This window comes from Penicillium macrosclerotiorum (genome assembly GCF_028827735.1).
Source record: "Penicillium macrosclerotiorum strain IBT 26536 chromosome Unknown utg000001l_segment0_segment0, whole genome shotgun sequence".
Classification (NCBI taxonomy): domain Eukaryota; kingdom Fungi; phylum Ascomycota; class Eurotiomycetes; order Eurotiales; family Aspergillaceae; genus Penicillium; species Penicillium macrosclerotiorum.
In genome coordinates, this window is record NW_026643081.1 from 1,986,847 (window position 1) to 1,998,904 (window position 12,058).

The 12,058-nt window shown below is 51.8% G+C and overlaps 4 protein-coding genes across 4 annotated transcripts; 2 read left to right on the forward strand and 2 right to left on the reverse strand.

Annotated features, from left to right (window-relative positions):
• Positions 1-1,503: 1,503 nt before the first annotated feature.
• N7462_000661 (uncharacterized protein) lies at positions 1,504-1,857 on the reverse strand (the record flags this gene model as incomplete). Its single annotated transcript, XM_057072387.1, has 1 exon — positions 1,504-1,857. The coding sequence occupies one exon, from the start codon at positions 1,855-1,857 to the stop codon at positions 1,504-1,506; it is 354 nt and encodes a 117-aa protein (XP_056938917.1).
• Positions 1,858-3,262: 1,405 nt separating this feature from the next.
• On the forward strand, positions 3,263-5,184 carry N7462_000662 (uncharacterized protein; the record flags this gene model as incomplete). The annotated part of the gene is made up of 5 exons (XM_057072388.1): positions 3,263-3,467; positions 3,517-3,707; positions 3,767-4,009; positions 4,062-4,281; positions 4,346-5,184. The coding sequence occupies 5 exons, from the start codon at positions 3,263-3,265 to the stop codon at positions 5,182-5,184; spliced, it is 1,698 nt and encodes a 565-aa protein (XP_056938918.1).
• A 1,818-nt stretch (positions 5,185-7,002) lies between these two features.
• Positions 7,003-9,114, forward strand: osm1 (putative fumarate reductase Osm1; the record flags this gene model as incomplete). Its single annotated transcript, XM_057072389.1, has 4 exons — positions 7,003-7,039; positions 7,105-7,173; positions 7,232-8,932; positions 9,017-9,114. The coding sequence occupies 4 exons, from the start codon at positions 7,003-7,005 to the stop codon at positions 9,112-9,114; spliced, it is 1,905 nt and encodes a 634-aa protein (XP_056938919.1).
• A 975-nt stretch (positions 9,115-10,089) lies between these two features.
• On the reverse strand, positions 10,090-11,057 carry N7462_000664 (uncharacterized protein; the record flags this gene model as incomplete). Its single annotated transcript, XM_057072390.1, has 2 exons — positions 10,090-10,658; positions 10,712-11,057. 2 exons carry the CDS (start codon positions 11,055-11,057, stop codon positions 10,090-10,092), a joined length of 915 nt encoding a protein of 304 aa, XP_056938920.1.
• Between the last annotated feature and the right edge of the window lie 1,001 nt (positions 11,058-12,058).

Below are 12,058 nucleotides of genomic sequence, written 5' to 3' on the forward strand. Positions count from 1 at the left end.
GCAGCTAGGCAATTTTTGATCGAATAGGCAAGAATGCTCAGGCCCCGTATTCCTAGAACTGATTGGTGGGCGGTCAGTTCGCTTCGGGGCGAAGGCTTAGCTTCCTCACTAAGGGAATCTTGTCTCGGATTACGGGCCGTGGCCAGTTTAGTACTAGAGTACACAATTTACCATCACCCCCCATCAACGAATTGAAAATCTAAAGAAGCAGATATTATAGTTAAAAAGACTCCTAGAATCCCTTTTTTTTTTTTTTTTGCAACTAGTATTTCTACGAGTCAATGCTCATCACGTTTTAATTACAAATAGTGAAATTACATGATTGAGTGAGGGATTACGTTGTATTGCCCCTCACAATGGCGGCCGTTTCTATCATTCAATCCAATTATGAGGTATCCATCATCCAAATAATTAAGTTCTGAGGAATAACTCCACGTAAGTATACAGATTTACGAGATCCAACGATATCTCCATTTGCAGAGGACAAGAGCTTGGACAGGCTACCAAGTACGTAGACAGTTCTATATACCAAGTTTCCTCTGTTCGGTAGGACAATCCTTTTATAGATCCCGCCGTTTTTCTGTTAGCGCTCAGGCTTAGGGTCACTAATTAAATCTCAGTGTATGCATACCGTCGGGAATCTATTTAGTAACATTATGTGATAATAGAGCGATAGTTGTCGATAGCTTAATGATCGCACAAGGATCTCGGGATTTACTCATTATGAACCCCTGAGGGAAATAGACTATCTAAGGCATCTACCAAGTGGCACGTATGATACTTATAGACTGTTCTAATCTTAAGTACTTGCCTACTATAATCTATGATGTATGGTTTACGACCTCCTTTCCAAATAGCTTCTACAATGATCTATCTTGTAAGGGGCTGGATTTAGTCATCATTCTCTTTTAATTTTATATCGATCCTCAATTTATCTTCTGGATTCTTGACATATAAGTGAAAACTATCATTTACACAGCGAGATAGGCTTACTTGAAAGAGCTGCCAAAACGGATTGGAGTAGAGCGGGTATATATGTCCTAGGTGTATCGAATCTTGCGATACTAGATCATGGTTTCATTTATTTTCTTTGTTTTTCATCTCATGTAGCTGGATCAACTCTGCACGTCTTCGACCAATCTGGCGGCTGATCTTTGAACACCACTCGTGCATCAAATGTTGGTTGAAGACATGGTGGCCACCGCATATCTCCTGCTTCCCCCACTGCTTTTGTTGTACAATATCTCTACCATTTTGATAAGGCTTGCTCCGTTAGCAGTATTTCTTTATACCCGCCTGGTTGACTGGTAGCAGCCATGGAGATGGTAGACTATGAGCAAATTCTTCTCATGCGCACTAGGCTGAAAGTCAGAAGGCACAAATTCCTGTATAATGCCTGTATATAGTGGAAGCAACATGAAGAAGAAGAAGAAGAAGAAGAAGAAGAAGAAGAAGAAGAAGAAAGATTGGTTGATTTGTTTCTTGCCTCTAGGCTACAATCTACTATATTCTTTCACTATAATTGCTATTTCTCATCACTCTCGCGCTTGGACGCTGGACTTTTTGAGCCAACACCCATGCCTCGTTTTCCAGGTTGTCCTCATTGCAGCCGTCTTTGAACCAGATGAATCCTTGTTGCTGCAGATCTTGAAGCGCTCGTTTCACCCAGATGCGACATGTAACCGGAGGATCCTGGTTGACATTATCCATACAAGTCTTGACAGCCTCCGCCCACTGTGGAGAGGTAGAAATAACCCCAATTTTGGTAGCGACGAGCAAATGTTTCGAATATGGAACATCGACGCTTTGTTTCGCAATGTACTTCCATTGGCCATTCGTGCTAACGTTGTTGGTCATATGATACACCATGCCACGCCCCTCACAAGAGCATGGTAGAGGCCCCAATGATAGACCTTTTTCTCTTGCATATCAGAGACGAGAATATAGAGGCCACTCGTTTCAAAGACAAAATTGTTTCTCTGCGCTGAACGCGAGCGTGCTCGCGAATCAGAGGGTGTGTACGCCTCAGAACGTCCTGTCCTACTCATATCGAAGTTAGGTGATACAGGGAATGAAGATGGGCAGAAAAATGAACAAGTTATTTGAAGGCTTGTAAATGATGGTTTGATACAGTGTACAAGATTAGTTGGTCGAATGCACCGTCCCTTTTATATCCATGAGGCTGTCGTCTGCTGTCGTCTGGATCTATATCAATCGAAATAGGGAGGTATTGGCCCCCATAATTAATAGTGGTTCTCAACCAATCAAAGACGTTATGGGGCGCCTTAAAGGCAACTCCACCTACCCGTCCAGCCGCCGATCGTAGTGCCCATCCTTCGACACACCAAACGTTCCTCCATCCCAATCACTCCTATTGGGTATCTGTTAATGTAGACATATATTTGGCTTCATAGATGGCTCTGTGGAGCTTTTACGACTGTATAGCTAATCGGAGGGAGATCACTCTGCGTCTGGCCGCAATTTTGGATGGAGCACTCCAACCCAGGACACGGATAATTTTGGACCCATGAAGGCGTCGAGGATTTCATCGTGACGGCTAACTTGCACCTTCGATACAAAGACACATCTCCGTTGGGATCTCTTGTCCACCACCAGCCTCATTCTCCGAATCAACGACTCCAACATAGGACAAGATTAATATCTGGACTCATGAAGTCGTCAAGAATTTGATCGTGACTACCAAATCGCCCCTTTGATACAAAGGTACGTCTCCGTTGGGATCTCTTGCTCCCACTGGCCATTATATCTTGTTCATTTTCTCCAACAATAGAATTATAGCTCATCGCTTGACTCACGAAGGCGCCAGGAATTGATCGTGACTACCAACTCGCCCCTTTGATACAAAGGTATGTCTCTGTTAGGATATCTTGACTACCACTGGCTCCTATTTTTAAACCGATCACTCTACCTAAGCACCAGCTACAGAGCTGAGTTGATGCCAGCCCCACGCCCTCAAAGACCGCCAAAAACAAAAAAAAAGACTGAGTTTTTCGCATCATTCGCGGAGACTACAAGTTGTTGCCAACACTTTTGTAACTCTCTCAACAAATTCGAACAGTGTATCATTGGTGGCTTCCTCATAAACAGGAATTAATTGTGAGCGATTGAGGTATTGATCATATCTCCCCCAGAAGCCATCGGAAGACTGGGTTGCTCACAATATCACTTTTCCTCCCTGAACGACTACCAGACGATCAGAAACCCCCCTTCGACTCGTCTATTACCCACCCAATATCTAGCCATGGCTACTCCAAACACTGCACTAGAGATGATCTCTTTGGCGAATCTCTCGCGAACTGAACATCTCCTCCTGAAACATTTCGTTGAGAAAGCTGTCGATCCAGTCTTAGCAGCCCAATATCTCCTATCGAGAGTCCAATCTGATGCTGTAGTAGAGGGTTCCCTACGCTCGTTCAAGCAAGACTGGAAAAGACTTGTCTCAAAATGTAAGAATTTTGATGCCCTTTTGTTCATTCTCGAGTTAACCATCCGCAGTGAGGACTTTCGACAAAGTTCCAAATAGTCTGGATACTTTAGTCCGCCGTCGAGATGGCCCGGGTTGCTGCATGATGAACAATTCGGAGTTGAGAAACAAACGATTTTCAGAACAGGGCCTTTCGATTGGAGCTGTTGAGTCGGCGTATGTGATTCCTCCGTCGATGCTTCGAGATATTGAATCAGATGAGGTAAATTATACACATTCACTACCAATGAAATACAAGTCCTAACATTTTCGGGTCTCTAGGGCTCATTGCGGGAAATCTTGGAAGCATTTCTATCGCCGTCGGGTGTCAGGCAATTGAAGTCCGCCATAGAAACCCATGATGATACGCAAAATGCTCTGCGAAATCTGTGGTGCCTATCTCCTAGCATCCACGACGCATTTCGTGAAGGCCACATCAAAGTAGAGGCACAAGCTGAGCAGGAGAAGGGACGAGAAATTGGCCCCTCGAGTGAAAATAAATCGCGCGAGAAATACAAAGACGAGGTAAGAAGGCTTCTCTTGTGAACACGCATTAGTATTGACTTTTTTCTTCAAGTATATTCTGTCGTTGCTTCATCCTGATGCGCAGGCAACTCTGAGATTTGCAGACGGAGAAGCGGTTCCAAGCATATTCTTCTTTAAGCTATCTACATCCGCTTCAGCACTGAGCCTACCAAGCAGCTTTCTGTTCGAAGTTCATGGGCGATTCGCAACTGCACTCCATCTCTTTTCTATCGATGACAAAATCGAACGGGGCTGGCCGAGGCCGAAAAAAGGTACGTAACATATTCTTCAAAATCCATTCCGAATAACTTGATATAGATCCTGATAAACTCTTAGATCCTGTCCCTGCTTTTATCCGGCGAGCGTTCTATCATTTATCGCGTTGGCTTCCGCTATGGGTACGAATGCAATTTTATGCCTACCTCTGGAAAGTTGGAAACAGACGCTGGGGACCTCTAAGTGTACCATGGGTTCAACGGCTTCCCTTTGGGCTTATCATGAAGCAATGTATCCGAGCTCCCCAAAGTGAACCAAACGCCCTTCGGCTGGTTGAAAAGCATACCACTATCCCAGCCCCCCGACTCGTCGACGTGGGAGTATATGCTGGCAAGACTTATATGATTATGACATGTCTTCCCGGACAGCAACTTGACGAAGTGTCTCACCTCATGTCCTACGCAGAATGCGACCGTCTCGCCGACGACCTAGCCGATTGCGTCGCCCAGCTACGACGAATCCCCAATCATACACCATATCGGTTCGCGAACACTGTTGGAGGTCCTTTATGTGATCACCGTCTCCCAAATGAAGGACCGGCTGGTCCGTTTAACAATGAAGCCGATTTCAACAACTATCTTACGAGTCACCTGGAATGCACCCCTGACAAAGTTCTCGAAGGCCAAGACCTGACCATGCGCCAGGATCATCAGTCCTACTTTACACACTCCGATTTCTTCTCCATGAACATATTGGTCGAGAATGGCCGGCTCAGTGGTATTGTGGATTGGGAGTGTGCCGGGTATATGCCCGAGTACTGGGAATGTATCAAGGCGCGGAGGCACACTCATCGCGACCCGGTTTGGGCAGCCATCTGCAGACGTGTGTTCGGAGAGGCATATCAAAAGGAATGGGAGATCGAAAAGATTCTCTGGCGGTATACTCCGTTTGGTGTGTGAGCGAGAACGGGATTCTCGGTGGGTTTGGAGTAGAGAGGGTACGGAGGACTTAGGTGCCTTGGATAGCGTCGGTAAAACAGTCGGATCGAACCTTATACCTATGGGGCCTATGGGGGTGTCCTGGGAGTATGTATTTTCCTGCATGTACCTAGCTTCCTCGCCTATATCGGCAATCCATCCAATTAGTTGTGTAAAATGGCCGGTTCCATCCTTCGCATCAACTCCATCATACCCCCCACGACAGAAGACGCGTTTTTTTGGCTTTGAAATCGATATTCATCGTGTCAATAGTGAATCAAGCAAAGCAGCATATACAGGCGTCTGTACGCATCCAGAGTGGCATCGTCGGGCTCAACTTGCTCGTGATTGGAAGTTGCTCTGAGCGGCAATCTATAACCCTGGAATGCACTCGGGACAAATCACAAAATTTAAGGTTATGTATGCTCTAACGCACAGTCTGCCGTGATCTCGAATTCGATCTTTCGCACGAGAGATGTGGCCCCACTTTCGATCTGTCTAGCCCGGTGTAGCTCCCGCTGTCTCGAACCTGTCTGTCTTCACAGCTACCATCGCCGTGCACTGTGTTCGGTGGTCTCTCGGGCGAGATGTTCCCTCGGGCTGCATTAGCCCGAGCAGCCATCCCGTCTCGCCCAACAAGCATCCCGGGACATGCGATCCCGAGACCATGAACTCGGCCAGACAAAATGAGTGGGCAGGACAGGGTTTTTTGTATCTTGCGGGATTCTCGCCGAGACTTGTCCTTTCTCTGCAGACCGAATCCCGTCGGTGATTGAAACCCGAACGAGGAGGCAGCGATGATGTCATGGTTGCTGATTCAGGCAATGTCGATATCCAGATTATGTCAGCTTCCCTGTGTTCTTCCACCAATCAGTGGCGGTGAGCCGTTCAGCGCTCGGCAACGGGTTTTACCTGTTTGCGCTCCTCCGGCTTCCGGGAAGAGGATCGATGGGTCTCTAGATCGATCAATTGTCTAGCTCTTCAGGATCTAGAGGATCTATAGGATCCATTCGATACAGATTGAATGGACTTCTGGATACTTCAAGGATTGCGATACTCTCTTCTCCCCTGATGGCCGACCGGGGGGCCTTCTACGAAACTGTACTGGGTTTCGCTCTCGGCCAATTTTCACCTACTGATTTACTTCCGAGGCTCGCGGGAACAATCAGACCGAGAATGCCGGGCTCGTTGCCAGCGCAGAATCACGAAGAATCGGAATATTTGCAAGATCCCGGAACCAAAAGAAAAAAATAGAGCTTTCAAGTCCAGGCCCCATTCCCAGACTATGGGTGTTCGAGGTGTCGCTCTTCGTTCCCCCCTGATGTCGCCTGATGTCGCCTGACGTACATCTCCCTCCAAACCCTACGTAGACGCATCCACGGCATGCCAGCATGTGAAGATCCCAAGTCACAGGCGCATGTGATCTTGTAACATCGTCGAGTCCCCTGGCACCGTCCGTCTGCCAGTCTGCCATATTGTCATATTCCCCAGGTTTACGATCAGCGCGATTCCACTTCCCGAACAAACCAGCAGCGTGCAATTAATAACGAATCCCAACTCCCCGACCCACTTGTCCCCCCCCGGCCCCAGTCGTGCCTCGGCCGACAAGAGCTCGTCGGCTTCTGAGCTGGTCTGCCTCTGCCCCGGATACCCCATCTTCCCATATTTCCCAGTCTCATAAGATCGCAAGCCTTCCCTTCCCAACCCACTTCCCCATTCCTTTTTAACTTTTTTCCTCCACCTTTCCCTTCCCCCTTCCTCCTCGAACTCACTCCCTCTCACATCACAACCCCTTCCAACATGGCAGCTCCGCAAGTCATTGTGGTCGGCGGTGGACGTAAGAATATACCCTTTCCCCCGCATTCTCTTTTCTCGGTTCTCGTCGGCTCATTCCCTGCACAGTGTCTGGCCTCAGTGCCGCCCACACCGTCTATCTAAACGGTGGCAACGTCGTGGTTCTGGATAAGCAAGGTATGTAATCTGTAAAACATTCCCTGCGAGGCATCATCGCGAATCGACCAAAGAACAGCAACTGACCTGGGCGTCCCCATCACCACAGCTTTCTTTGGTGGCAACTCTACCAAGGCCACCTCCGGCATCAACGGTGCCCTCACCCGCACTCAGGTCGACCTTGGCATCCAGGACAGCGTCAAGGCCTTCTACGAGGACACTCTTAAGTCCGCCCGAGACAAGGCCCGTCCCGAACTGATCAAGGTCCTGACCTACAAGTCCGCCGCCGCTGTCGAGTGGTTGCAGGATGTCTTCAACCTCGACCTGACTCTGGTCTCCCGGCTGGGTGGCCACACCCACCCCCGTACGCACCGTGGCCACGATGCCAAGTTCCCGGGCATGGCCATCACCTACGCTCTCATGCAGCGCCTGGAGGAGCTCGCCGATGCCGAGCCGGGTCGTGTCCAGATCATCAAGAAGGCCCACGTCACCGCCGTCAACAAGTCCGGCAACCACGTTACCGGTGTCACCTACACCCTGAACGGCGAGACCAAGACCGTCGATGGTGTGGTTGTCCTCGCCACTGGTGGCTATGCCGCTGACTTCAGCGACTCCTCGCTGCTCAAGAAGCACCGTCCCGATACCTTCGGCCTGTCCAGCACCAACGGCACCCATGCCACCGGTGATGGTCAGAAGATGCTGATGGAGATTGGTGCCAACGGCATCGACATGGACAAGGTCCAGGTCCACCCTACCGGTCTGGTCGACCCGAAGGACCCTACCGCCAAGTTCAAGTTCCTCGCGGCCGAGGCTCTCCGTGGTGAGGGTGGTCTGCTGCTGAACTCCGATGGCCAGCGCTTCTCGGACGAGTTGGGCCACCGTGACTACGTCTCCGGCCAGATGTGGAAGGAGAAGGAGAAGGGCAAGTGGCCCATCCGTCTGGTGCTGAACAGCAAGGCCTCCAAGGTCTTGGACTTCCACACTCGCCACTATTCCGGCCGTGGTCTCATGAAGAAGATGACCGGCAAGGAGCTGGTGGCCGAGATTGGCTGCGGCGAGGCCGCGCTGAAGAAGACCTTCGATGACTACAACCTCATTGCCGACGGCAAGAAGAAGGATCCCTGGAACAAGCGCTTCTTCCACAACATGCCCTTCTCCCTCGACGATGAGTTCCACGTTGCTCTGATGGAGCCCGTTCTACACTTCACAATGGGTGGTATCGAGATTAATGAGCACGCCCAGGTCCTCAACGGCGAGAAGCAGCCCTTTGAGGGTCTCTACGCCTGCGGTGAACTGGCTGGTGGTGTCCACGGTGCCAACCGTCTCGGTGGCTCTTCCTTGCTGGGCTGTGTCGTCTACGGCCGTGTCGCTGGTGACTCTGCCTCGCAGCACCTCTTCCAGAAGCTGCTCACCACGGGCTCTTCTGCCGCTCAGCAGCGTCTCGGTCAGATCTCCCTGCACATCGACCCCTCCACCCCCGGCAAGATCTCCGTCGAGTGGGGCGGTGCCGCCCCCGGTGGCTCTCTGCCGACCGTGGCCGCTGCTCCCGCGGCCGCGGCCGCCCCGGCTGCTCCAGCTGCCGAGGAGGCTAAGCCTGACCCAGCCAACTTCCAGATCCCCGAGAAGGAGTACTCTATGGAAGAGGTCGCCAAGCACAACAAGAAGGATGACCTCTGGATTGTGGTCAAGGGTGTCATTCTTGATGTGACCAACTGGCTCGACGAGCACCCCGGCGGTGCTAATGCGCTGTTCAACTTCATGGGCCGCGATGCTACTGAGGGTATGTCTAGATTCGCACCAGCATCTCTTCCCCCGCAATCAAACTCTTCATTTGACACGATAGCTAATTTTTTTTCTCCCGCAGAATTCGCCATGCTCCACGACGACGAGGTCATCCCCAAGTACGCCGGCCACATTGTCATTGGTCGCGTCAAGGGTCAGACACCAAGCCTGGAGCTGTAAATTGACGCCGCCACCCCGAAGATACCGTCGTTTCCCCCCCCCCCCCCCCCTCCCTCTCTCATCCGACTCTTTCCCCACCTTCCTCTCCTTCGCGCTCTCTTTCTCCTGTGACGACCCCCTCCTACATACCCTCCTGTCTCTTGGACGCCGTTAGTACCTGTTTCAGGCCATTTGTTTTGCTTGCACACCCTTGTTCATGCCGACTTCATGATATTATGCCTCCCCTCCTCTTCCCCTGAATGGACCTGGGCGGGCAGGCTTGGTCTTCGTGTAACATACCAACCTTTCTTACGTTCTTCGAATACACCTTCTAGATTGATGGCTGTGTAAACAATTCCTCTCCGTCTTGAATAAATTAAGTTCTAGCACTCATTAATGAACCCTCGGGCTCTCTGTGCCTCGTAAATTGAAGGTTGTCACAACGATGGCAAGTACTCCAGCTTTCCATGCACCTTTCCATGCACTCATCCCACAGGGCATCTCCCCGAGCCCATCCCTCGTTCCCGTATCTCCGTTTTGGGTATTTTAATTCCGAGGTCTCCCACCAGCACAGCCGAGGCCCGATCGGACCCAAGCAGCCCAGCTTCTCCGATCAGCATCATTCGATTTTAAGCAGAGAAAGAAATGCCCGGCAATTGATAGCTCCACCGTCGTCAACACCAGTCTACTCCATATCTCTAGATCCCAGATTCCATTTGCCATACGAATATATATATATATATTTATATTTATATATAAACATGTCTATACCTATGCACGTAAGTCTGTATAGAGACACAACCATGCCCATGTCCATGCCCAGCTGTAAATGTACACTCCTAACGCCCCCAATCTAAATAATTATACCCTGTAATCAAGTCTCTCTGTCTTAGTCCACAATGCAAGTAGAAAGCTCTCAAAACATACAGCCCGATATTATACAAGCCCCGATATCCTCTCCTCTCAAAAAGGACCTGCAAGTACTACCAACCCCCCTCACGCCCGCATATGCTCCAATATCATCCTCAGCCGCCGCACCGCCGGCCCCTCGCCCTCGCTCTCGCCCTCGCCCTCGCCATCCCTTTTCTCCTCCATCTCCGCCTTCGCCGCCTCCAGCGCCGGCCTCAGAAACCCCCACACCTCATCGTGATACCGCTCATGCACCCCAACCCACTCCTCCGCCCCAGCCAACTTCCCGAGCACCCGATCCCGCAGCGCAGCCACCGTCTCTCCTGGTCCTGCGCTATCCTGCGCCAGGAACGCGTCGATGTCAGGTACCAGGCTGGCGCTCGTTAACCGCGCGCCAGGCGCCGCGTCCGCGCCGGCCGCGCCGACACCCCGCCGGAACGCCTCCAGCGCGGCTATCTCCTCCGCTGTCAGCGGCGCCGGCTCGTCGCTCATGTCTGGCTCGCTGGCTGCATTGAAGTCCGCGTTGAAGTCGGGCGAGTTGAGGAGCGCGACGACGGCGGCGCCGTCGTCCTGCGTTGCGCGCGCCCAGGCGCTGGAGTAATCGGCCGACGCGGGCTGCTTGCCTTTCTGGGACGCCGGGGGGAGGAGGTTAGGGTCTAGGTCTTGATGTGTGTAGGCGGGGGCGCGCGCGAAGGCGTCTTCGTCGGACGGGGTATCTTGGGCTTGGGGGTGGTGCGGAAGGTCGGGCGTGGTGGGTGGGCGAGGGTCGTTGCTGGGGTGCGCGATGCGGATCCAATGTCTTGGCTGACGAGGGGATGCGCGGAGCTGGAGCTGGAGGGGGTGGCTTTGCTGGTGGCGGAGGAGAGGGTGTGGGTGGTGTCAGGGCCGGAACTGGGGAGGGCGGTTCGGGCGAGGGCGGCGGCGGAGCGTTGGATGCGTGTTGCCAGAGTGGGTGAGGTTGGTTCGGTGCTGGCGGACGCTGGGGAGTCGGTGTCGTGCGAGGGGCGGCGCTGCGTGTCGCGGGTACCCCGCATGTTCTCCGAGTCGTCAGGCATCTGGGTCGGGGTGTGGTCTGTTTGGAGAGGTTCGGGGTTGTGGTTTGTGGATAGATTGAGGGGGCTAAGGCGGATGAGAGGTGAGTGCTGGGGAGGTGATTAGGGTTGATCGGAGTGAAAGTGGTGGATTTGCCCGGTCTCATGGGCCCCGGAGGAAGTAGGGACGCATGTGAAGAAGCAGCAGCATTGAAGGGTGAATGCGGGATTGATTAGGGCATTCGGAATTGGGCTCGAACATATGTAGTTGACGGTACTGGGCTAGACTGGCAAGGTGATTCCTTTACGGGGAGAATGAGAATGTCATAGTATCGTCGATTGATCCTGTGCATTCTATGGACTCGATATCGTCTCTTCATTGCCCTGGGGTGGACGAATTGGGAGGCCGGGAGACGAAGGAAATACAGTATATATCCACCAAGTCCATGCATGCCCGGACTCACCGACATTCGGGCAATGGACATCAAAGACGGTGCTGAGTCAGGACCTTGTAACTGCTTTGGCTTCGCTATATGCCCCCAGTCATGCCTGTTTAGGCTCCCTGAATGCTCCAATGCTTGATTCCCGGGAGATTTGACCTGGACGACCCCGACACAATGACGACAGAGGCGGGGGCAGCCGCCTTACATCGGGACCAATGTGCAGCTGTCGGAGGACAATGGCCCCTGGCAGTCATCCCCTCACCTGGAGAAAAAAGACGCAAGGATGGAGAGGCCAATGGAGAAAATTCTATAGCTATGAATTACTGGGCCCTGACCGTGCGGAGTTGAGGACTCGTCGGGCCATGGAAAATGGAGGTGCACAGATTGAAGGCTTCAAGGATTTGAAGTATCCGAACTATCAAGAACCTCGATAGGTTAGATAGACTCTTTCCGGGGACCCGATCGATGCCGGTTCTCTATTGAGCCCGAGGGAGGGACTGACCAAAAAACTCAAGACATTTAATGAGGCGCTCGCTATGGCCTGGTTCACTCTGCGCCCGACGAGACTGGAGCGAGGTGTCT